Source organism: Thunnus albacares, chromosome 22 (assembly GCF_914725855.1).
Source record: "Thunnus albacares chromosome 22, fThuAlb1.1, whole genome shotgun sequence".
NCBI lineage: Eukaryota > Metazoa > Chordata > Actinopteri > Scombriformes > Scombridae > Thunnus > Thunnus albacares.
This window is the reverse complement of record NC_058127.1, coordinates 4,546,428-4,571,017: the sequence shown is the minus strand read 5'-3', so window position 1 is coordinate 4,571,017 and position 24,590 is coordinate 4,546,428. Positions and strand designations below refer to the sequence as shown.

General features: G+C 37.7%; 1 protein-coding gene across 1 annotated transcript; it reads right to left on the bottom strand.

Annotated features, from left to right (window-relative positions):
- Positions 1-1,413: 1,413 nt before the first annotated feature.
- Positions 1,414-24,285, bottom strand: LOC122974279 (NACHT, LRR and PYD domains-containing protein 14-like). Its single transcript, XM_044342303.1, has 18 exons — positions 24,088-24,285; positions 23,311-23,452; positions 22,195-22,333; positions 22,030-22,101; positions 21,585-21,864; positions 18,531-20,376; positions 17,403-17,576; positions 16,072-16,245; positions 14,821-14,994; positions 13,951-14,124; positions 12,129-12,302; positions 11,531-11,704; positions 8,260-8,433; positions 6,521-6,694; positions 5,512-5,688; positions 5,076-5,249; positions 3,176-3,349; positions 1,414-1,708 (listed from the first exon to the last, which is right to left on the bottom strand). The coding sequence occupies exons 4-18, from the start codon at positions 22,090-22,092 to the stop codon at positions 1,690-1,692; spliced, it is 4,125 nt and encodes a 1,374-aa protein (XP_044198238.1). The 5' UTR covers positions 22,093-22,101; positions 22,195-22,333; positions 23,311-23,452; positions 24,088-24,285; the 3' UTR covers positions 1,414-1,689.
- Between the last annotated feature and the right edge of the window lie 305 nt (positions 24,286-24,590).

Here is a 24,590-nt window from a genome sequence, read left to right as displayed (position 1 = left end):
TAAAACAATATAAGAAACTATCAAAGGAAACCTGTGATACAGGTTATATTCTCTCTGCATTATATGGAAACAAGACAAAAGACATGTGTGACTAAGTAAAGTTTATTTAGTATAGCACCTTTTACAGAACAAAGTCACTAAGTGCTTCACAAGAGTAAAATTATTAAAAAATAAGACTATAAAAAGCAGTAAAGAAAGAAAAAAAATAGAATATAAGCAACAGAAAGACATTAAAAACACAAAATTACAAACACTAGACCACACAAGGAGAGACAAAGGCCAGTTTGAATAAATGAGTCTTCAGCTGATTTTTAAAGGCATCAACAGAGACCGCAGATCATACATCTAGTGGAAGAGCGTTCCACAATGTCAGAGCCACAACTTCAAAGGCATGATCACCTTTTGTTTTTAGTCAAGAGCGAGGGACAACCAGTAAGCCCAGTTAGAAGACCTAAGTGACCTACTGGTGATATCAGGATGGAGCAGGTCACAGATGTACACAGGTGCCTGACCATGCAGGGCTCTATATGTAACAACAAGAACCTTAAAAATAAATCCTAAAATTGATGGGAAGCCAATGTAAAAATGATAAGATGGTACCAGGCTTAAAAGAGACATATAGCTGAATATCACCAGTCCAAGGCACTCCCAGAGACACTGACCCACTCCCTGAGCCTTTCAGTCAGGATGCTGTGGTCTACATTATCAAAAACTGCACCAAGATCCAGCAGCACCAAAACAGAGCATTCACCAACATAAGACATCATTATGTCCTCTAATGTGGGTGTCTGCAGGCTGTACTTAAAGTTATAATCTTGTAGATTTTCATTTAAACAAATGTCTATTAAGTCACTATCTATTGCCAAATTAGGTAACACAATGCTGATTGAGCCTATGGCCCACTAATGACAGCTCTTGCATTTACAGTATTATGATTATTACGAACCAGGTGTCAAAGACAACTTTCCATACATTCAAATCTCAAGTGGCACAGTTAGTGATGCATTTTCCATCACCCAGTGGTTGAGCCGCAAGAGATGGAAGGTGGACCTAACACAACAGACTCACTGTTCACACAACTGATTCACTGTTTGCTTGTGCTAGCATGATGTCACACAGCAATTAGGGGTGGAGCCATAGTGAGGTTACATCGCTGTCTCCATCTCTCTCCTCTGCTCCACTCCATCTATCTCTGTGTCATGAATGTATAAATAGCTGCAGGTCTGTGTGGCAGAGTTAAGCTTTTGTTGAGTAGTCAGCACAAGTTGTCCGTGGTCTGAAAGATTGGAGTTTGAGACCTGGTTTGGTAACCCTACTTTGCGTAATAGTTTATTGAAGAACACCTATTTTTAACACTTTAATATCCTACAATTTGAAGTGTAATAAAAACAAAAACAGGATTGCTATGCCTATTTCCACTTTTATTCAAGCACAAATAATTTTGCTGGCTCAACAAATACAGATACAAATACAAATACTGGGCTCTCTGTACATCCCTAACAGACACACTGTTTGATCTCTGGAAGTGAGGTCCAAAAACACACCTGCGGTTACTACTTAATGCCATATGGTTCCGCAGAAGAGAAGGAAACAGCCACTTTAAGTGAAGATGACAAAATCCAGATTGAGACTCCAGTCCAGATGGATCATCAGGATACAGCTGATCCTCTCTCAACACACTCACTCACACTAAGACCACCCCGTCCAGCTGATGAGAGAAGAAGAAACAACAGAGGTAATAAATCAGTGTTTAGTGAGACTCACTTCATCAGCTGTCAGTCAGTGATGCAGCACATCCAGTATAAAGACCATCAAGGACTTCAGATCCTGTTCAGACCAGAAGTGGAACAGCTGTGAAGCATAGCCAGCTCCTTTTCAGCTCTCATATTAACATGTCAAAAGTCTGTTTACTCTGCAGATTTTACTGAAGTACACAGAGGAAATAAACTGCTGATAGTCATGAACAAATCATCACTGCACCTACATGGCCATTACATGAACGCAACTGTATTACTTATTATAAATTATGCACACTGCATACACTGTTTACTCCTGGTCAATACCCTGTACATTCATTGCATTCTCTTCTGTTTAATATCAACTATGGTGCTTGACTATGGTGTTCTGTTGTACATGCATGCCTCTGCCCAATACTTGCATTAGCTGTATACTGTGTACGATGGCACTCTGAGGTTTGTCACAGGCTGCAAAGCTCTCATTCATCATTGCACCTTACATGCCACAGTTCAGTGGCCATCATTGGCCTTGCGCAGACTCACTCACTGGTACATATTTATTTATAAGTCCATCCTTGGTCCGGTCCCCTCTTACCTTTGTGAGTATATCTCACTCAAAACTAGTAATTGTTTACACTCATATGACACCCTCCTACTGTCCGTCCCTAAGGTTCACACTGAATTTAGCAAACAGGCTTTCATGTTCTCTGCCCCTGCAGCCTGGAACCGCTTGCAGACAGATTTGCATCTAGATGAGCTGATCTCGATGAGGGCATTTAAAAATTTAGGGAAGGGTTTGGACGCAAATTCAATTTGAATTTGTAATTGCTTCCTTAGCTAGATGCGTCACCTCCTGTCTGTCTTTTTAGGCATATGATTCTGTGAGTTGCTACGGTATGTTTTGTTTTATGTGTTTTTAATGTTTTCTTGTATGTCCTTTGAAACACTGTATTGCTGCTATCTTGGCCAGGGCTCCCTCAAAAAAGAGATCTTGTAATCTTAACGGGACTCACCTGGTTAAATAAAGGTTTAATAAAAATAATAACTTCCAATTTTAATCTATAGCTGCTCCTCTCATCAAAATATATTTCCTGTTTTATTTATTTATTTTATATTCATATCTTACATTTTTCTTCTATTGTAATTTCTTCTTTTTAAATTATTTAGGACCCCTTAATTTTGTGTATATCTTTTGTATATTTTTGACCACTATGCACCATAACAACAACAACTAAAATTTTATGTAATCTGATTACCTACTTGGCAATTGAAGCTGATTCTGATTCTGATCAATTCAGATTATTCTCCTCTCACAGCTTCACTGGGGAAAGCAGCCAATGGAGGTTCACCAGGAAAGACTGGATCTTTGCTTTGATACTAACTGTGTTTAATACAATACTGCTGGAACCAGCTTGGACTGACTCCAACTCTCTACTGACCTCAGAATCTCCAAGCTACAGTTTGGACTCTCCTTAAGATCACACAGCAACTTCACATCTGAATCTTGCAACATGTTTCCTCTCAGATCCAGCTCTTTCAGATGGGAAGGGTTGGACTTCAGAGCTGAAGCCAGAGAAGCACAGCCGATCTCTGACAAACTGCACCAACTCAATCTGTAATCATAAAGAATAAATAATGTCATTTTAGAAGACAAAGTTCCTGCTTGAACTGTGTTTCATAATCTGTTCAGAACTAAAGAAGGTTTAGAATGTAGAAGTTTAGAAAATGGGAATTTCAAACACCTGAATCAAACAGGATGCAGGTTAAAAATCTGTCAACAGTTAAAATACAAACAGTGAAAAAGAGTTTTCATTAATATTAATATATGTGGGGGCAGAGCAGGTGAACCCAAGTGCAGATACACAGAGGCAAGGAGACGGGCACAGAAGGGCAAGGTATTTATTAAAGCAGGCCAGAGGAAACTAGTACTGGTAGCTGGGAACCTGGGACTGGGGCTTGGGCTGGAAGCTGGGAACCAGGAGCTGAGGCAGAGTGGGGCAAGGGGAGCAGGTATGGAGTGAAAGCTGTGAAAGCTGGGTAGGAGCTGGGGTCCAAGGCAGGGAAGCAGGACTGACAAGATGAGGGACAGGAGACAGGGGCTGGAGACAGAGCAGACAGGACTGCAGTGAACAGGAGACAGGGACAGGAGCCGGAGCAGATGGGACTGCAGGGAACAGGAGACACGGAGGGGAGCCAGAGCAGATGGGACTGCAGGGAACAGGAGACACAGAGGGGAGCCAGAGCAGACAGGAAGGTCCTAACAGGGAATCCGTCTGAATCAGCTGGCAGGCAGGCCGAGGGTCTAAACCACAGGATCAGTCAGGAACAGGAACAGGAACAGGAACAGGAACAGGCAGAATCAGGAGCAGGATCAGGTTGGTGAAAACTTCAGAGTCCATGGAAGAAACTAAGATGAACTGGCAGGGAATGGATGATAGAGACCAGTATTTGTACTAAGGAGCTGATGAGAGAATGGGCAGCAGGTGCAGACAATTACTGAGTGGCAAGAGGTGAGCAGGTGGGTATGGTAAACAGTAAGAAAAGTCTGGGGGAGTCTAGTGGACAGCTGGAGAAATGGCAAAGACTAGACAGAGACAGAGAGGGCAAGGGAATCACAAACAGGGTGTAAGAAGGAATCATGACATAATATTAATAACAACATGCTCCCACATCAATAAAGACATAGTGACTTCACCTCTTAAACTCTGCAGCTACATCAGTGACTCCATCTATACACATTCATGTTGTGCAGCCAAACACAATTAAAAAGCCAGGAGAAATTTATTTCAGATTCTACTCAACATCTAAACGTTTACAAAGATACTAAATATGTCAAGATGGATTTGGGGAAAATAGGAGAAACAGTATGTTCAGTATATCTACAATATTTACATTTAATGGAATGGTGTCACCATAAAGAAATCACAGCATCTTGCATTAAATATTTCAGCCAGTATAAACACTGCATAGCTTCACAGAAGTGTTGGAACAAGTAAATACTGGATATTATATTGGCTGTCTGATTGAGTTTTTTGGTTTAAATTTAACGAAAGAAATTTAAAGTGAAGGTGAATTTGAATGTGAAAATCAGGAGTTGCAGAGGTTTAGAGTGAGTTATCCAGTGTGGGATTTTTCTTGTTATACGAAAGTTTTAAATGTGCAGCTCATCATTGTTCTGACACAGTCAATGGACTAAAGCACTGAAGAAGAAAATACACTTTACCATTAAGATGGTCAATGTGGATCAGCATGATATTGGCTTTATGTCTGCAGTTTAGTGTTATCACAACTTTCACATCACATTAATCTCAGCACAGAAGTAAAAAAATGGAGTCTGACCTCAGAATCTCCAGTCTACAGTGTGGGCTCCCCAGAAAATCACACAGCAGCCTCACTCCTGAATCCTGAAGTTCGTTGATACTTAGCCACAGTTCTCTCAAATGGGAGGAGTTGGACTTCAGAGCTGCGGCCAGAGAAGCACAGCTGATCTCTGACAAACTGCAGTCATTCAATCTGAATAAAGAATAAACGATGTAGATAAAAATCCATTTGTAATCCAATTAGATATGTTCAGGTTCTAAATGTGTAGATCACCATTATTATGTGCTCATCAATAAGCATCAATACAATACAATACAACTACAGACTAAGCTTCGTACAAAAAAATTAAATGTAAAAAAGGAAATTAACTTCATGGATGTAAGTTATAAATGTCGGTTAATTAGGTTCAGTTGTTAAACATTAAGATCAACATAGTTAGAGTCAGTGAACTGACCTCAGAATCTCCACTCTACAGTGTGGACTCTCCAGAAAATGACACAGCAGTTTCATTCCTGAATCATCTAGGTCATTGTTTTCACTCAGATCCAGTTCTCTCAGATGGCAGGGCTTGGACATCAGAGCTGAGGCCAGAGTAGCACAGCTGATCTCTGACAAACTGCAGAGACACAATCTGAATAAGGAATAAATGATGTAGATAAAAATCCATTCATAATCAAATCAGATGTGTTCAGGTTTTTAAAGTGTAGTTCAACAACACTATGTCCTCATCAATGAGCTTTTTTCCTAAGATTGGTTGAGTAACTTTTTTATTGTGTTATTGTGGATCATCATAATGTCACCTGTATTGATATTTACCGTTGTATACTTTCTAATCTAACAGGCCAGAGCCTCATAACCGGATGTGGTATAATGATGCAACTGCCAAGTAAAGTTATACTGACTAGATTACTGGGTGTGTAAGCCTCATCAATACATCAGCCCTCTACAAACATCATCCAAATGTCACCACAATATTCAGACACATATTGATGTCAGCACTGATTTATGAAGTATACTTTAAACACCTGCATTGATCTCTCTTTGTCCCTCCAAGTGTGTGCATGTGTGTGTTCTGAAGGATCAATATCCATTATCAGTCATTATTCATGAAAACACATTAAGATATAATAATAAATATTTCTCCTTCACCATGTAAACTTGATCAATTTAAAACAGATATTTCTCATATCTCCTCTCATTAGTTGAGAGGATTTTCTGTATACAGATGTGACTCTTTACCAAAAAGTATCAATATTAATTTACGTTAACAACTAACAGTGGACATTTTCTACAGCTTCCTTAAGAATCAGTCATCTTTTATAACTGCAGAGTAAACTTTGTACAATAAAAAATTTAAATATGGAAAAAATAACTTCATGGATGTAAATTATGTATGTGCATAAATTAGGTTTAATTGTTAAACATTAAGATCAACAATAGTAACACACAGTCAGTGAACTGACCCCAGTGTCTCCAGTCTACAGTGTGGACTCGCTAGAAAATCACACAGCAGCTTCACTCCTGAATCCTGCAGCTCGTTGAAACCCAGCCACAGCTTTCTCAGATGGGAGGGGTTGGACTTCAGAACTGAGGCCAGAGAAGCACAGCTGATCTCTGACAAACAGCAGGAACTCAATCTGAATAAAGAATAAATTATATAGATTAAATACATTTATAGTCCAATCATGTTTTAAGGTTTTAAATATGTAGTTCAACATTACTATGTCCTCATCAATGAATTTTTCTCTAAAATGAGAAGAGTAACTTTGTCACTTTAAACACCTGCATTGATCTCTTTGTGTCCCTCTATGTGTGTGTGTGTGTGTGTGTGTGTGTGTGTGTGTGTATGTGTGTGTGAGTGTGTGTGCTAATGGATCATTATCAATTTTATCAATCATATTTTATTCATTAAACACATTAAAGAATATAATAAATAAATATTTCTCCTTCAGCAAGTAAACTTGATTGATTTGAAACAGATATTATTTGATGGATGGATCTTCTATATACAGATGTGACTCTTTACCAAAAATTGACAAATATTAATTTGCCCTAACAACTAACAGTGAACATTTTCTACATTTTCTTTAAGAATCAGTTATCTTTTATAACTACAGACTAAATGTTGTAAAGTAAAAATTAAAATATGGAAAACAGAAAAAATAACTTCATGGATGTAAGTTATGTATGTTCACAAATTATAAGTAATCGTTTATAAGTACAGACTAAATTTTGTGCAGTACAGTTAGGATCAGTTGTAAAACATTAAGATCAACAATAGTAATACACAGTCAGTTAACTAACCCCAGAGTCTGCAGTCTACAGTGTGGACTCTCCAGAAAACCACACAGCAGCTTCACTCCTGAATCCTGCAGAATGTTGTCACTCAACCACAGCTCTCTCAAATGGGAGGGATTGGACTTCAGAGCTGAGGCCAGAGAAGCACAGCTGATCTCCGACAAACTGCAGTGACTCAGTCTGAATAAAGAAAAAATTATGTAGATTAAAATACATTTATATTCCAATCACATGTTAAGGTTTTAGATGTGTAGTTCAACATTACTATGTCCTCATCAATGAATGTTTCTCTAAAATGAGAAGAGTAACTTTGTCGTTGTGTTATTGTGGATCGTCATGATGTCTGCCTTCTACAGACATCGTCCAAATGTCACCACAACATTCAGACACCTATTCATGACAACACTGATTCATAAAAAACACTTTAAACACCTGCATTGATCTCTGTGTGTCTGTATGTGTATGGGTGTGTGTTTGTGTGTTCTGATGGATCATTATCAATGATCAAACATTATTCATTAAACACATTAAAGAATATAATAAGGAAATATTTCTCCTTCAGCAAGTAAACTTGATCAATTTAAAACAGATACTATTTGGGAGGATCTTCTGTATACAGATGTGACTCTTTACCAAAAATGATAAACATTAATTTACTCTAACAGCTAACAGTGAACATTTTCTATAGTTTCTTTAAGAATCAGTCATATTTTATAACACAGACTAAACTTTGTACAGTAAAAAAAAAGTTAAAACAGAAAAATAACTTAATGAATGTAAGTTATGTGTATACACAAATTATAAGTCATCTTTTATACATACATACTAAACTTTGTACAGCACAGTTAGGTTCAGTTGTGAAACATTAAGATCAACACTAGTAATACACAGTCAGTGAACTAACCCCAGAGTCTGCAGTCTACATTGCGGACTCTCCAGAAAATCACACAGCAGCTTCACTCCTGAATCCTGAAGCTTGTTGTCAGTCAACTCCAGCTCTCTCAGATGGGAGGGGTTGGACTTCAGAGCTGAGGCCAGAGAAGAACAGCTGATCTCTGACAAACTGCAGTCTTCCAATCTGAATAAAGAATAAATGATGTGGATAAAAATCCATTTATAATCTAATTAGATATGTTCTGGTTTTAAATGTGTAGTTCAATATAATCATGTGGTCATCAATCAGCATCAATACAATTTTCTTTAAATATCAATCATCTTCTATAACTACAGACTAAGCTTTATACAATGGAAACTCAATCTGAATAAATGATGTAGATTAAAATACATTTATATTCCAATCACATGTTCAGGTTTTAAATGTGTAATTCAACATTAGTATGTCCTCATCGCTGAACTTTTCTCTAAAATGAGAAGAGTAACTTTGTCATTCAGTTATTGTGGCTCATCATAATGTTGGCCTCCTACAGACATCATCCAAATGTCACCACAACATCCAGACACCTATTCATGACAACACTGATTCATAAAAAACACTTTAAACACCTGCATTGATCTGTGTGTGTGTGTGTGTGTGTGTGTGTGTGTGTGTGTTCCGATGGATCTTTATCAATGATCAGACTTTATTCATTAAACACATTAAATAATATAATAAAGACATATTTCTTCTTCAGCAAGTAAATTTGATCAATTTAAAACAGATATTAGTTGAGAGGATCTTCTGTATACAGATGTGATGCTTTACCAAAAATTATGAACATTAATTTACTAACAGTGGATATTTTCTACAGTTCCTTTAAGAATCAGTCATCTTTTATAACCACAGACTAAACTTTGTACAGTACAGTTCAGTTTTAAACACTAAGATCAACAATAGTTGCAGTCAGTGAACTGACCTCAGAGTCTCCAATCTACAGTGTGGACTCTCCAGAAAATCACACAGCAGCTTCACTCCTGAATTCTGAAGCTTGTTTTCATTCAGATCCAGCTCTCTCAGATGGGAGGGATTGGACTTCAGAGCTGAGGCCAAAGAAGCCCAGCTGATCTCTGACAAACTGCAGCCACTGAATCTGAAGAAAGAATGAATGATGTAGATAAAAAAACATTCATAATCCAATCAGATGTATTCAGGTTTTCGATGTGTAGTTCAACACTACAATGTCCTCATCAATGAGCCTTTCCCTAAAATGAGTAGAATAATTTTGTCATTGTGTTATTGTGGATCATCATAACGTCAGCCTTCTACAGACATCATCCAAATGTCACCACAACATTCAGGCAGCTATTGATGTCACCACTGATTCATAAAAAAATACTTTAAAACACCTTCCTTCTGTGTGTGTTGTGAAGTAACAATATCAATGATCAGACATTACGCATTAAACAATAAAAAACATAATTTAAAAAATGATCGTTAAGCAAGTAAACTTGATCAATTTAAAACATATATTAGTTGAGAGGATCTTCTGTATGCAGATGTGACTCTACCAAAAATGAAAGACATTTGTTAATTTGTTGTTAAAGTAAATTATAAAAGTGGACATTTTCTACAGTTTCCATAGGAATCAGTCATCTTTCATAACTAGCAACAACTTAATGGATGTAAATTATGTATGTACACAAATTAGGTTCAGTTGTTAAACATTAAGATCAACAATAGTAACAGACAGTCAGTGAACTGACCTCAGGGTCTCCAGTCTACATTGTGGACTCTCCAGAAAATCACACAGCAGCTTCACTCTTGAATCATGCAGCTCACTGTTGTCACTCACATGCAGCTTTTTCAAAAGGGAGGGGTTAGACTTCAGAACTGTGGCCAGAGAAGCACAGCTGATCTCTGACAAAATGCAGAGACTCAATCTGAATAAAGAATAAATGATGTATATAAAAATCAATTCATAATGAAATCAGATGTGTCCAGGTTATAAATGTGTAGTTCAACATTATTAAGTCCTCATCAATCAGTGTATTTACTTTCTATGTAGTAACCTGGTTACTGTAAATCTTTGTGTACATGCAGCAAATCAGTAATCAGATTTCTCCCCTAAATCTGATTTGAACTGTAATAAGGGAGAAGACGCTGTTTTCTGACCTCTTGATATTAATACAGTGAGAAGAGGACAGACTGAGCAGAGCTTTTCCTCACAACATGGAAATGTCTGAATTTAACAAATACTTAAATGTTCAGAGCTGGAAACCAACTTATTTAGACTTCTACAGGCTGCTTTGTGTAAGTTTCAGTTAGAGTTGGACTTTAGATGCTAACATGTAAAAAGCTAATACATGACAGAAATCAGAGTTCTCCAGGAGAGTGTTCTGAAGGATCAATATCAATGATCAGACATTATTCAATAAAACATATTAAAACTAACATAATCCAAATAATATTTAACTTTATTTTCTATATTAATATTCATGAAATTAACTTGACGTAAAACAGATATTAGTTGAGAGGATCTTCTGTATACAGATGTGACTCTTTACCAAATATTATGAACATTAATTTACTTTTACAACAAACAGTGGATATTTTCCACTGTTACTATTGATACATGTGAACTGTTATAAAAGTTTCAAAGCTACAGAGTTTCTGTGGAATTTGAAGATCTTTCCTGCTGTTTAATCATCACATGACAATCGGTCACAGCTCTCAGCTTAACACCTGCTGTGATTCCTGGACTTCAGTAGAGGTTCTCATCTGTATATGAACCACATAGTTACTACACGCAATGATGGTTTTGTGAAATAAGAGCCAGTGATTTGCAGGCTTTAGTCAGGCTGATTTTAGAGCTCTAACAAGGATGAACTGATAAATTATTTAGTGATGAAATGAGAGAACAAACATTTTCAGATCAGTTTTGATGGTGCAACAGTTTGATGATGAGGACCACTGTCTCTATACATCTTGTAAGGTTGTCAGCTATAATCCAGCTTTATTTTCTGCAGACATGAACGCAACAAGAAGAGTCATTTTCACATCAACCCAAACACACGATCAGAACAAGCCTCTGACTGAACTGATTGGCTGACTATTCTCTCTGTCTGTCTTTCTGTCCAATACTGAAACCTGTCACCATTCTCCTCTCACAGCTTCAATGAGGAAAGCAACCACTGAGAAGGTTGGAGGTTCACCAGGTAATACTGGATCTTTGCTTTGATACTGTTTCTAATACAATACTGCTGAGCCCAGCACAGACTGACTCAAACTCTCTACTGACCTCAGAGTCTCCAGTCTACAGTGTGGACTCTCCTTAAGATCATACAGTTGTTTCACTCCTGAATCCTGCAGTGTGTTGATCCACATCTCCAGCTCTCTGAGATGGGAGGGGTTGGACTTCAGAGCTGAGGCCAGAGAAACACAGCTGATCTCTGACAATGTGCAGAACCTCAATCTGAATAAAGAATAAATAATGAAGAGAAAAATCCATTTATAATCCAATCAGATGTTTTCAGGTCCTAAATGTGTAGTTCAACATTACTATGTCCTCATCACTGTGTGTGTGTGTTCTGAAGGATCAATATCAATGATCAGACATTACTCATTAAAGCATGTTAACAAATATAATAAGGAAATATTTATCTTTCAGCAAGTAAACTTGACCCATCTAAAACAGATATTAGTTGAGAGGATCTTTCACCTACAGATGTGACTCTTTACCAAAAATGATAAACATTAATTTACTTTAACAACTAACAGTGGAGATTTTCTACAGTCTCTTTAAGACTCAGTCATCTATTATAACTACAGACTAAACTTTTTACAGTATAATTAGGTTCACTCGATAAACAATAGTAACAGACAGTCAGTGAACTGACCTCAGCGTCTCCAGTCTACAGTGTGGACTCGCTAGAAAATCACACAGCAGCTTCACTCCTGAATCATGTAGCTTGTTGTCACTTAGTTCCAGTTCTCTCAGATGGGAGGGGTTGGACTTCAGAGCTGAGGCCAGAGAAGCACAACTGATCTCTGACAAACTGCAGAGATTCAGTCTGGATAAAGAATAAATATTTCACTTTAGAAGACAAAGATCATGCTTCAAATCATTCAGTGTTTCATAATCTGCTCAGAGGTGAAGAAGATTCAGAATGCAGAAGTTTAGAAAATTGAAATTCCAAACACCTGAACCCAACAGGATACAGGTTAAAACAGTCAAAAACAAACAGTGAAAAGGAGCTCTCATTAATATTAATGACAACATGCTGCTACTTCAATAAAGACGTTGTGACTTCAGCTCTTAAACTCTGCAGCTCCACAAGTGATCCCATCTATGCAAAATCATATTGTGCAGCCAACACACAAAAAAACTCCACAGAAATGTATTTAATATTCTACTTAAAAATCCCAACATTTACAAAGATACCAAATATGTCAGGATGGATTTTGGGAAAATAGGAGGAAAGGGATGTTCAATACATTTGTATATTTACATTTAATGGAATGGTGTCACCATAAAAATCACAGCATCTTATGTTAATATTCAGTCAGTATAAACACTGCAGTTTTTTGGTTTAAATGTTTAAAGAACAAAATGTGTAGATTTTTCTTGTTATATGAAGGTTTTAAATGTGCAGCTCAAGATTGCTCTGAAATGTGGTCAATGGACTAAACCACTGAAGAAGAAAAAAAGAATCTACCATTAAGATATTCAGTGTGGATCAGCATAACAATTTTATATTTGCAGTTTAGTGTCACCACAACTTTCACATCATATTAATCTCAGCACAGAAGTGAAAAAAAGTGTCTGACCTCAGAGTCTGCAGTCTACAGTGTGGACTCTCCAGAAAACCACACAGCAGCTTCACTCCTGAATCCTGCAGCTTGTTTCCACTCACATCCAGCTCTCTCACATGGGAGGAGTTGGACTTCAGAGCTGTGACCAGAGAAGCACGGCTGATCTCTGACAAACTGCAGCAACTAAGTCTAAATAAAGAATAAATGATGTAGGTAAAAATCCATTTATTATCCAAACAGATGTGTTCAGGTTTTAAATGTGTAGTTCAACATTACTATGTCCTCATGTAGAGTGACTTTGTTATTGTGTAATTGTGGGTCATCATAATGTTCCACCTTCTACAGACATCATCCAAAGGTAAACACAACATTCAGACACCTATTCATGTCAACACTGATTCATAAAAAATATTGTATTCATACTCAACACCTGCATTGATCTCTTGGTGTCCCTCTGTGTGTGTGTGTGTGTGTGTGTGTGTGTGTGTGTGTGTGTGTGTGTGTGTGTGTGTATGTGTGTGTGTTTGTGTTATGAAAGATCAATGTAAATGATCAGTCTTTATTCATTAAAACACATTTAAAATATGATAAAGAAAAAAATCTTCAGAAAGTTAACCTGGTCAATTTAAAACAGATATTATTTGAGAGGATCTTCTGTATGTATATGTGACTCTTTACCAAAATTGATAAACATGAATTTAATTAAACAACTAATAACGGACATTTTCTAGTTTCTTTAAGAATTAGTCATCTTATATAACTAAAGACCAAACTTTGTACAGTAAAAAATAAATATAGAAAACAGAAAAATAACTTCATGAATGTAAGTTGTGTATGTACACAGATTAGGTTCAGTTGTTAAACATTAGGATCAACAATAGTAATACAGTGACTCAGTGAACTGACCTCAGAGTCTCTAGTCTACATTGTGGAATCTCCAGAAAATCACACAGCAGCTTAACTCCTGAATCTTGCGGTTCGTTGCAGCTCAGATCCAGCTCTTTCAGATGGGAGGGGTTGGACTTCAGAGCTGAGGCCAGGGAAGCACAGCTGATCTCTGACAAACTGCAGCCCCTCAATCTGGAAAAAGAATGATTGATGTAGATAAAAATCCATTTATAATTCAATTCATCAAATCAAAGATGTTTTCAGGTTTTTAAAGTGTAGTTCAACAATACTATGTCCTCATCAATGAGCTTTTTTCCTAAGATGGGTTGAGTAACTTTTTCATTGTATTATTGTGGATCATCATCATGTCAGCATTCTACAGACATCATCCAAATGTCACCACAACATTCAACTATTCATGACAACACTGATTCCTAAAAATACTTTAAACACCTGCAATGATCTCTCTGTGCCCCTCTGTGTGTAAGTGTGTTCTGAGGGATCAATATCAATGATCAGACATTATTCATTAAAACACACAAAAGAATATAATAAACAAATATTTCTGCTTCAGCGAGTAAATATGATCTATTTAAAACAGATATTACTTGAGAGGATCTTCTGTATACAGATTTGACTCTTTTCAAAAAATGATTGACATTAATTTACTTTAACAACAAATTACCAAATAACAGTGGACATTTTCTACAGGTTCTTTAAGAATCAGTCATCTTTTATAACTACAGACTAAACTTTGTACAATAAAAAAATCAAATGTGGAAAACAGAAAAATAACTTAATGAATGTAAGTTGTGTATGTACACAGATTAGGTTCAGTTGTTAAACATTAAGATCAGCAATAGTAATACAGTGACTCAGTGAACTGACCTTAGAGTCTCCAGTCTACAGTGTGGACTCTCTAGAAAATCACACAGCAGCTTCACTCCTGAATCCTGCAGCTTGTTGAAGTTCAGATCCAGTTCTCTCAGATGGGAGGGGTTGGACTTCAGAGCTGAGGCCAGAGAAGCAGAACTGATCTCTGACAAACTGCAGCCCCTCAATCTGAATAAAGAATAAATGATGTAGCTTAACCCTAATCGTACTGACTGGGGTACCCACAGACTGTAGAGGTATACTTTTTTGTCATATTTCACAGGTGCTTTATTCTGACATTCTCATCTTTCATGACTTTGTCAATTAATTTTATCATTGTTTTTTGTTTCTGTTTTAATTAGTACTTTTTAAAAGTACCAATGCATTGGGGTTCTGGAGGACCCCAGAAGCACTCTGTCAGTCATTTTGAAGGAGAAAGACACAGATCTAGCAGACACAGATTTCCATATGTGCTCTTTCCACGACCTGCATTTTTTTACACAACATGCAAATTAACTGTAACTTTCCAATAATAATAATAATCTGTTTTTTTCAGGTGACATTAATTACATAACTAATAATGTTTTGAGAAGAAATAAGTTAACATTCTGCTATGATGGTTGTTTCTTACAGTAGTTGATTCTTGGGGTCCACAGAGACCACAGTCAGTAGTCCCTGTATGTTAAATATGTTGGTAGGATGAGGATTAAAATACATTTATAATCCAATCAGTTGTGTTCAGGTTTTATGTGTAGTTCAACATTACTATGCCCTAATCAATGATCTTTTCTCTAAAATGAGAAGAGTAACTTTGTCATTGTGTTATTGTAAAACACTATGTCAGCCTTCTACTGACATCATCCAAATGTCACCAAAACATTCATACACCTATTCATGTCAACACTGATTCATCAAAAATACTTTAAACACCTGCATTGACCTCTCTGTGTCCCTCTGTGTGTGTGTGTCCTGAAGGATCAATATCAATGATCAGACATTATTAATGAAACTCATTAAAGAATATATTAAAGAAATAGTTCTCCTACAGCAAGTAAACTATCAATTTAAAACAGATATTAGTTGAGAGGATCTTCTGTATACAGATGTGACTAAAAATTATAAATATTGATTTACTTTAGCAACAGTGGACATTTTCTAGTTTCTCGAAGAATCAGTCATCTTTCATAACAACATACTAAACTCTGTACCGTGCAGTTAGGCTCAGTTGTTAAACATTAAGATCAACAATAGTAACAGTGAACTGACCTTAGAGTCTCCAGTCTACAGTGTGGACTCTCCAGAAAATCACACAGCAGCTTCACTCCTGAAACCTGAAGCTTGTTGTCACTGAGATCCAGTTCTCTCATATGGGAGAGGTTGGACTTCAGAGCTGAGGCCAGAGAAGCACAGCTGATCTCTGACAAACTGCAGGAACTCAATCTGAATAAAGAATAAATGATGCAGATAAAAATCCATTTATGATTCAATCAGATGTTTTCAGGTTATGAATGTGTAGTTCAACATTACTATGTCCTCATCAATCAGTGTCTTTACATTCTATGTAGTAACCTGGTTACTGTAAATCCTTGTGTACATGTAGCCAGTCAGTACTTAGATTTCTCCCCTAAATCTGACCTCATTCTGGAAGCAAGGCGCACTGATTTGAACTGTATTATTGAAAGAAGATGCTGATTTCTGACTTTTTGTTTGATGTTTTTGGTGTGAGTGTTTGTGTTGAAGCAGACTGATAGCACAGTGAGAAGATGACAGACAGAGCAGAGCCTTTCCTCACTACATGAAAGTGTCTGAATTTAACAAATATTTAAATGTTCAGTGCTGGGAACCAACATATTAAGACTTCTACTGGGTGCTTTGTGTTAGTTTCAGTTTTAGTTGGACTTTAGATGGGCATATTTTAAATACTAGGACACATCACTATGTAATGATCTCTGCTTTAGTCTAGCTGCTCTGTCTGCAGTCTTTTATCCTGCACATGCTCACATGTAAAAGGCAATACATGACAGAGAAATCAGAGTTCTCCAGGAGAAATCTACCTGTGGAAACCAGGTTTCTCTAATCCCCGACCCTGATTACAGAAACCAGGTTTCTTGTTTGTTGTTGTTCAGTTAAAATTCCATTTATAATCCAATCAGATGTGTTCAGGTTTTATATGTGGAGTTCAACATTACTATGTCCTCATCAATGAGCTTTTCCGTAAAATGAGTGGAGTGACTTTGTCAGCGTGTTATCGTGGACCATCATAATCACAGCCTTCTACAGACATCACCTTAATGTCACTACAACATTCAAACACCTATTCATGTCAACACTGATTCATAAAAAATGCTTTATACACCTGCAATGATTTCTCAGTGTCCTTGTTATGGATGTGCAGAGAGGCCAGTATTTGTATTTGTATCTGTATTTGAGAGTATTGAGGCAGCAAAATTATTTGCATTTGTATTCAAATAAAAGAAAAAAAAATCATGCTTTTGTTCTCATTACACTTCTAATTTGCCAGGCACTCCTGTGGCAACTGGTCAGAGTGCTACTGAACATTAAGATGAACAATAGTGACAGACAGCCAGTGAACTGACCCCAGAGCTTCCAGTCTACAGTTTGGACTCTCCAGTCCCGCAGACAGCAGCTTTACTCCTGAACCCTGCAGCTCATTTCCACTCAGCTGCAGCTCTCTCAGATGCGAGGGGTTGGACTTCAGAGCTGAGGCCACAACATCACAGTGAATCTCTGAGAATCTACAGTCAGAAAGTCTGTAATGACACATATATTACAACATATGTTATCATGAAAGAGGACACTTTATATTTACTTTATGCAATTGATGACGAAACAGTTTGATGTTCCATATTTTGATTAACATTTGTTCTTACATGAGTGTTTCAACTAATCTTTTTACGTAACACAATGTCCCTCTTTAAAATAAAAAGTTGAATTCATGAGAAATAAAGGGCACCATTGATTGGTTAACACATTCAGGGGTTTTGTCTCGTATGACCAGTAGTTTATGGAGGCTAATGTTGGTTAATTTTAGCAAACTTTAAATATTGTTGTGTAACTTAATGGAATCAGTTTGCTAATTTGCTGTACCCTGTGCTCACTATGAAGTTGTTCAGAAACCATTCAGAAAAATCAAAAAATGACAATGGAGCAATCTCTCTGACTTCAGAAATCACCTTTGGAAAATGATACAGATCTTATTTTAAACTCTTAATTATAGTGGTAAAAACAGTGTGTGTGAATATATATTATTTACAGAACCATATTTATGCAATAATAATTTTACTGCATTCACTGATAACTGTAAAATACTGATATATGTTGTGATACAATGCTGCGGTAATAACACCTCAACCACAACGTCTAAAGTCCTTTGTTTTACCAGGTTTGAATGGCGCCTCTGTCACCCAAAAGAGGACAAACAGAAGAAAAAAATTGTGAAATCCAATAATTACTAGAAATAAATAGAATAACTGTTCATTAACTTGACAGCTATAAACACAACCAACTGAAAAATCAACATTATTTGCACTCACAATATTTGAAACAGCTCAAGAACATCTGTGACTAAATATAACTGACATTATTTTGGCTATAGACAAGTAGAGCACTATTTTAACAATAAAAAGGATTTTATATTATTTATATTTGAAGAACTAAACTACTAATCTAGACTGATTGATAATGCTTATCACATCTGGACTTACTGAGCCTTTCTGCAGTTCCTCACAGCTGGGATCAGTCTCCGTCGTCCCTCCTCTGATGTCTTGTACTTCTTCAGGTCCAATTCATCCAGAACCTCCTCTGACATCTGCAGCATGTAGGCCAGAGCTGAGCAGTGGATATCAGAGAGTATCTTCTCTGATCTGTTCTCTGACTTCAGGAACTCTTGGATCTCCTTATGTACTGAGTGGTCGTTCATCTCCATCAGACAGTGGAAGATATTGATACTTCTGTCAGGAGAGATATTATGAGTATAGATCTTCTTCAGGTTGTTGATGGCTCTCTGGATGATTGCAGGACTGTTCTCTGTCCGACCCAGCAGGCCTCCTAAGAGACTCTGGTTGGACTGTAGAGAGAGGCCATGGAGGAAGCGAACAAACAGGTCCAGGTGGCCATTTTTACTTTTGAGAGATTTCTCCATGGCTCCCATCAGGAAGTCATTGAGTGATAAGTCACTGTATTTTGTCCCCAGGAAGTGCTCCAGTACCTCTGTGTTGCTGTTGGTGTAACAGTGGTACATGTAGACTGCAGCGAGAAACTCCTGAACGCTCAGATGAACAAAGCAGTAGACTGTTTTCTGGTAGATCCCATATTCTCTTTTGAGGATCTTTGTACAAAATCCTGAGAACACAGAGGCCTCTGTGACATCAAGACCACACTGCTCCAGGTCTTTTTGGTAGAACATGATGTTTCCTTTCTCCAGATGTTCAAACGCCAGCCTCCCCAGCTTCAGAAGAAATTCCCTGTCAGCCTCTGTCAGCTCTTGTGGACTTGTCTCATGTCCCTCTTCATACTTCTTACTCTGTGTCTGAACTTGTGGACTTGACTCATGTCCCTCTTCATACTTGTGCTTCTTCCTCTTTGTCTGAACCAGCAGGAAGTGTGAGTACATGTCAGTCAGGGTCTTGGGCAGCTCCCCTTTCTGGTCTGTAGCCAACATGTGCTCCAGAACTGTAGCAGTAATCCAGCAGAAGACTGGGATGTGACACATGATGTAGAGAATCCTGGATTTCTTGATATGTGAGATGATTCTGCAGGACATCTCTTTATCACTGAATCGCCTCCTGAAATACTCCTCCTTCTGGGCATCAGTGAAGCCTCGTACTTCTGTTACCCTTTGAACAAATGTCAGAGGGATCTGATTGGCTGCTGCAGGTCGAGAAGTTATCCAGACAAGAGCCAAAGGAAGCAGATTCCCCTTGAAGAGGTTTGTCAACAGCACATTGACTGATGACTTCTGTGTGACATCAGACACAACCTTCCTGTTATTGAAATCTAATGAAAGTCTGCTTTCATCAAGGCCGTCAAAGATGAACAAAACTTTACAGTGAGCAAACTTCTCAGCTGTGACCTTCTGTAATGTTGGATAGAAATCATGGATCAGCATGAGAAGACTGTACTGCTCATCTTTGATAAAGTTCAGCTCCCTGAACGAAAGCAGAATCACCAGAGTGAGATCTTGGTTTTCCGAGCCCTCTGCCCAGTCCAGAGTGAACTTTTGCACTGAGAAGGTTTTTCCAATGCCAGCGACACCATTCGTCAGAACGACTCTAATTATGCGTTTCTGTTGGTCAGGTAAGGTTTTAAAGATGTCGTGGCAATTGATTGGAGTATCACAGAGGGTCACCATCTTGGAAGCTTTCTCAAGCTGCCACACCTCATGCTGGGTATTAACCTCTTTACACTGTCCCTCTGTGATGTAGAGCTCAGTGTAGATACTGTTGAGGAGGGTTTCATTTCCTCCTTCATCAGTTCCTTCAGTCACATTTTGTAATCTCATCCTCAGACTGAGCTTATATAGAGCTAAAACCTCCTGCAAACCACTTTCTGCTGAAAGAAAAGAAACATATTGATTTGAACATCCATCAATGTGTTTACATTTGCTTCTGTAACCAGGTTACTGAGAAAAACCAGGTTACGTGGGTAATCAGGGAACGTATTAACATGCACAGAACTGATTACTGTACTGTGTTATACAAGCAACAAATCAGTGATCAGATTTCTCCTCTAACTGATCTTATTCTTAAAGCATGCCTTTCTTATTTTATCAGCATTAGTGATAGAAGATGTTTATTGGTCCTGATTTTTCATTGTGTTTTGCTCTGTGTGTCTGAGTCAGAGCTTTTCCTCACAACATGAATGTCTCTGAATTCAACAAACAGTAAAATGTTAAGGGGTGGAAACCAACTTATTTAGACTTATAGAGGATACATTGTGTTAGTTTCAGTTTTACTTGGACTTTAAATACAAGGATGAATTGTTCTGTGCAATGATCTCTCCTTTCATTCAGCTGCTCCACTTTCCCTATCTACAGTCTTTTGTCAAGTATATGTAATGTGCATACATGGCATAGAAATTGATGTTCTCCATGAAAAATCTACTTGGGGAAATCAAGTTTCTCCAATACCCAATCCCCGTTACAGTAACCAATAACAGTTACCTATCAGAATTATGTCACTGCCCACCTGGCAAGAGTTGTTGTGTTTTCCACAGTTGCACCCACAATCGTTAAATAATCCAATGACGACCCCCCAAATTACCCGCAGTGTGAAACCAGCCTCCAGGAAGTACTATATGTCTCAGAGCCACCAGTGTCTGTTGGTCAGTGGAGGAGCTATTAACAGATTTACTGTAGGCAATGGTTTGGGCGTAGTTTTATCTGTGTTGTTATATGATTGTTTTGTCTGACTTCATGTGTATCTGTCCTATTACTTTTGAACTCCTGTAATTTGGGCACTATGTGTTAAAAGGTCTATATCCTCCACACAGTTCTTTCAATGTTGACGTAAACCTACTCAAATTAAAGCTGCAACTTTAATGTAGTATCAATTATTTTATTTTAAATTAAATGTACTGAAGCACAGAGCCTGAAGAACAAAAAAAAGAGTATGTGTTACTGTCCAAATACTTACTGTCTGGACTGTATCTACAATTATCTTAAAAAAATATAAAGTAAAAATACATAAAGATACAGGGTGTTCCTCCTCACAGACCTGCTGTCTGGATGTAATGTCATGTTTGTCTCTCCTGTGACTGACCTTCTGCTCCTGAGCCGATGTTTGGCAACTTCCTCACCAGATCATTCCTGCTGATCTTCTTTAAAATGCTTTTGAGCACTTCCACAGCTCCAGCAAATTCATATTTCTGCACCATCAGATCCACCGTGTCCCGCCTCTCTGCCTTCGACAGCGGGTTATCTTTGATGGGTGGGATGTCACCCACCTTTTCATCCTTCAGGTGCCACTTGAAGTTGTCAAATTCATTGTCTCTTAAATCATCCAGGATGTTGAGGAGGTCACTCTTCATCATCTTGGCTCTCTGGTAAAATCAGAGAACACTGATAAGAGAACAGTTCTGTCTGTCTGCCAATAGAAACTCATTGTGTTTCTACTGTATCTGACTGATTTGACAAAAAGCCCAGTTTGGCCACAGTCGTTTAAGTGTCTGAGAAACTCAAGAGGATCTTCTGTCAAAATGTCTCACCGTAAGTCTACTCAGTAGCTGTTCTGCAGCTTTCCATCCAAATTTACCTGTTAAAATGTACATTTTTCTGGCCTAAATATTGAGAATAAAAGTTCAATTTTAAACATTAGTCGACAAAGTAATCTCACCACAAAGTCCAGTCAGTCTTCTGCTTTCCCAACTCACCTGTTTGTTATGGTTCAATGAACTCTGGTGTCTTTACGTGTTTTTATTGGCTTGTTAATGCTGGTGTGAAAGCTGTCAACCGAGAGTGCCTGAAAATGATGGTCTTTTCTCAAAGTGCACTCTTGTGTCTTTTTTTGTTCTGTGAAAGCAAAAGGAACAAACCACAGGATTTTAATAGTAAGGTACACATGTGATTTAGTCATTAATTAAAAATTAAACTACTGTTAAATCAATCTGCTGGATGCAAAACCATCAAGGAAGTGATCTTATACATGATCTGTAAGCCAGCAGTTCCCCCCCAAAAAATGAGTGAAACAAGTGAAACACAGTGATTGTCCTCCTATAATATCACACTTTTTCATCATGTTTCATCCTTTCTGTCTGTCTCTAGTTATGATAAATCACATTCTAGTCCTAACTTATGATGCTGATAGTAAGTTATTTCTCTTTGAGCTCTTTGTGACACCAGAGAAGATCAATAAAGTCAGCAGGTTAAGTCTGTGATTTTGATGACTGTATGAAGAATTTTCAGAACTCAACACTTTTTGGAGCTTTTTCTGTTCTGCAAATAAGAAACAAGGTTTAAGTGTTTGTGTCAGAACTGGGCTATTTGTTTTTAACTGGTAATGCTGAACCCAGCTTAAAGCCTTCATCATTCCAGGTGATATTGTACTTTTACGCCATATTCACAAACAAGTGTTTGAATACCAAATAACAAAACGACCAACGTACACACTATGAATATGGCATCTGTGGTTCTTTTTGTATTTGTATGTAGTGAACAGATCTGAGCTTCTAAAAGTGTAAACATTGTGAATATAACACATATCCTGAACATTTATCTCATGTAAACTCACAGTTTGTAGAGTCTGATTCATGCATGTAGTTTGACTGTATCATTTACAGACATTTTATGAGCTGCACAGCTTTGCTAAATACATCAGGTGCCACTTAATATTTAGATGGCTAAGGTTGCTGCAGAAGATCTTGGCATTCACTAATAACTGGTGGAAATGGCTGTAGTGGAGTGTGGGTTGTCAGTCAGTGGTGTTTTTAAATGACATTAAAACACTGTCATCATCTTCAGGTCAGTTTACAGTAGAAACAGTCACTTACTTTGTGTCTGAGGGTCCGGGTTCATTATTGAAGTTTGGAGGATCATCTTTAGACCGGTCACTCTTCATAAACAGACTGCTGGCTATTAGATACTCTACTCCGTCCTCCTCTTCTGACAAGTCTGGGAGGTAAACCAGTAACACTGGAGACACACACACATACACAGTATAATAAGCCCAGTCATACCTTGACAAGTTTACATTATTAATTTCTAATTGACATTGTGGGTGTATGTGATGTGCTGTTGTGTGTAGCTTTGTATTTTGTATGGTGTGTTCTGTGTGTTTTTTTGCTTTGTACTGTCTGTTGTTATGCTGTTGTATGTTTTGATTGTGGGGGACTGTGGATGTAAATTAGCTTTGAGCTAACTCTGGTGCAGTGCATCATTTATGTTAAAAACTGTGCACTGTCCCAATAAATAAATACAATCAATCCTCTCAAGCTAGCAGCTATTAGTTTATATTACTTTAACTACAACCATGCGTGTTTTCTAGCCATCACAAAAATAAAGATACACTTTAAAAATAAACTCTGGTTAAATCCAACAAACAGACTTCAGATAAACATCTGTCTTGTTCTTAACTGTGACTTCTCTCTATTTTGACCGAACCAGCGAGCCACGTTACATCGCTGTGAGGACGCAGCAAACAGGAAAAGAAAAGAGGAAACGTTTGAAGACTGTGATTACATCAAATGAACAATTAATCAGAAAAATAATCAGCAGATTGATCAAAGATGACAGTGCTCATTATTTGCAGTCCTAATATTAACACTCACCCTGCCTCAGACTTGCTGTTTTCCTCCTTCTGCTCCGTCGACTTTAAAATGTAGTCTGTGAACAGACCTAATACTTTCAACTTTACTTCCTACATGTTTTCTCCTCCCCTCCCTTCTTCAGTAGAAATCGTGTGTGTGTGTGTGTGTGCAACACAGATAAACCCCATTAGCCGCCCCGCCTTTGGCAACATCCAACCAGGGCTTCCTCCTCACATACAAACGGTAACCATTTCATGTATTAGCAGTTTTCCTCCTTGTTTTTTAAAACAATATAATCAACAAACAAAGAAATATTAATAAAAAAGGTCACATCAACACAAACGATACAGACATCGAACAATACTTGAACAAGCGTCTACAGCCATGCAGTGAGACTGTATAGTGACTGTCATGCTTTAAATGCTGACATCATCAAACTAACATGGTGATGTTTAGCAAGTGTAATGTTTGTGTTCGCGTGTGTGTGTTCGCTCGCTGTCAAACACAAAAACGAAGACCTCCTT

What these genes read in the sequence shown, in the direction of transcription:
- LOC122974279 (XM_044342303.1), bottom strand. Translation starts at nt 22,092, where the DNA reads ATGTACATTTTAACAGGTAAATTTGGATGGAAAGCTGCAGAACAGCTA. An exon ending in TGTAGACTGGAGACTCTAAG is followed by an intron (nt 14,995 to 16,071) that starts GTCAGTTCACTG and finishes TTCTTTATTCAG; the next exon opens with ATTGAGGGGCTGCAGTTTGT. An exon ending in TGTAGACTGGAGATTCTGAG is followed by an intron (nt 3,350 to 5,075) that starts GTCAGACTCCAT and finishes TTATGATTACAG; the next exon opens with ATTGAGTTGGTGCAGTTTGT.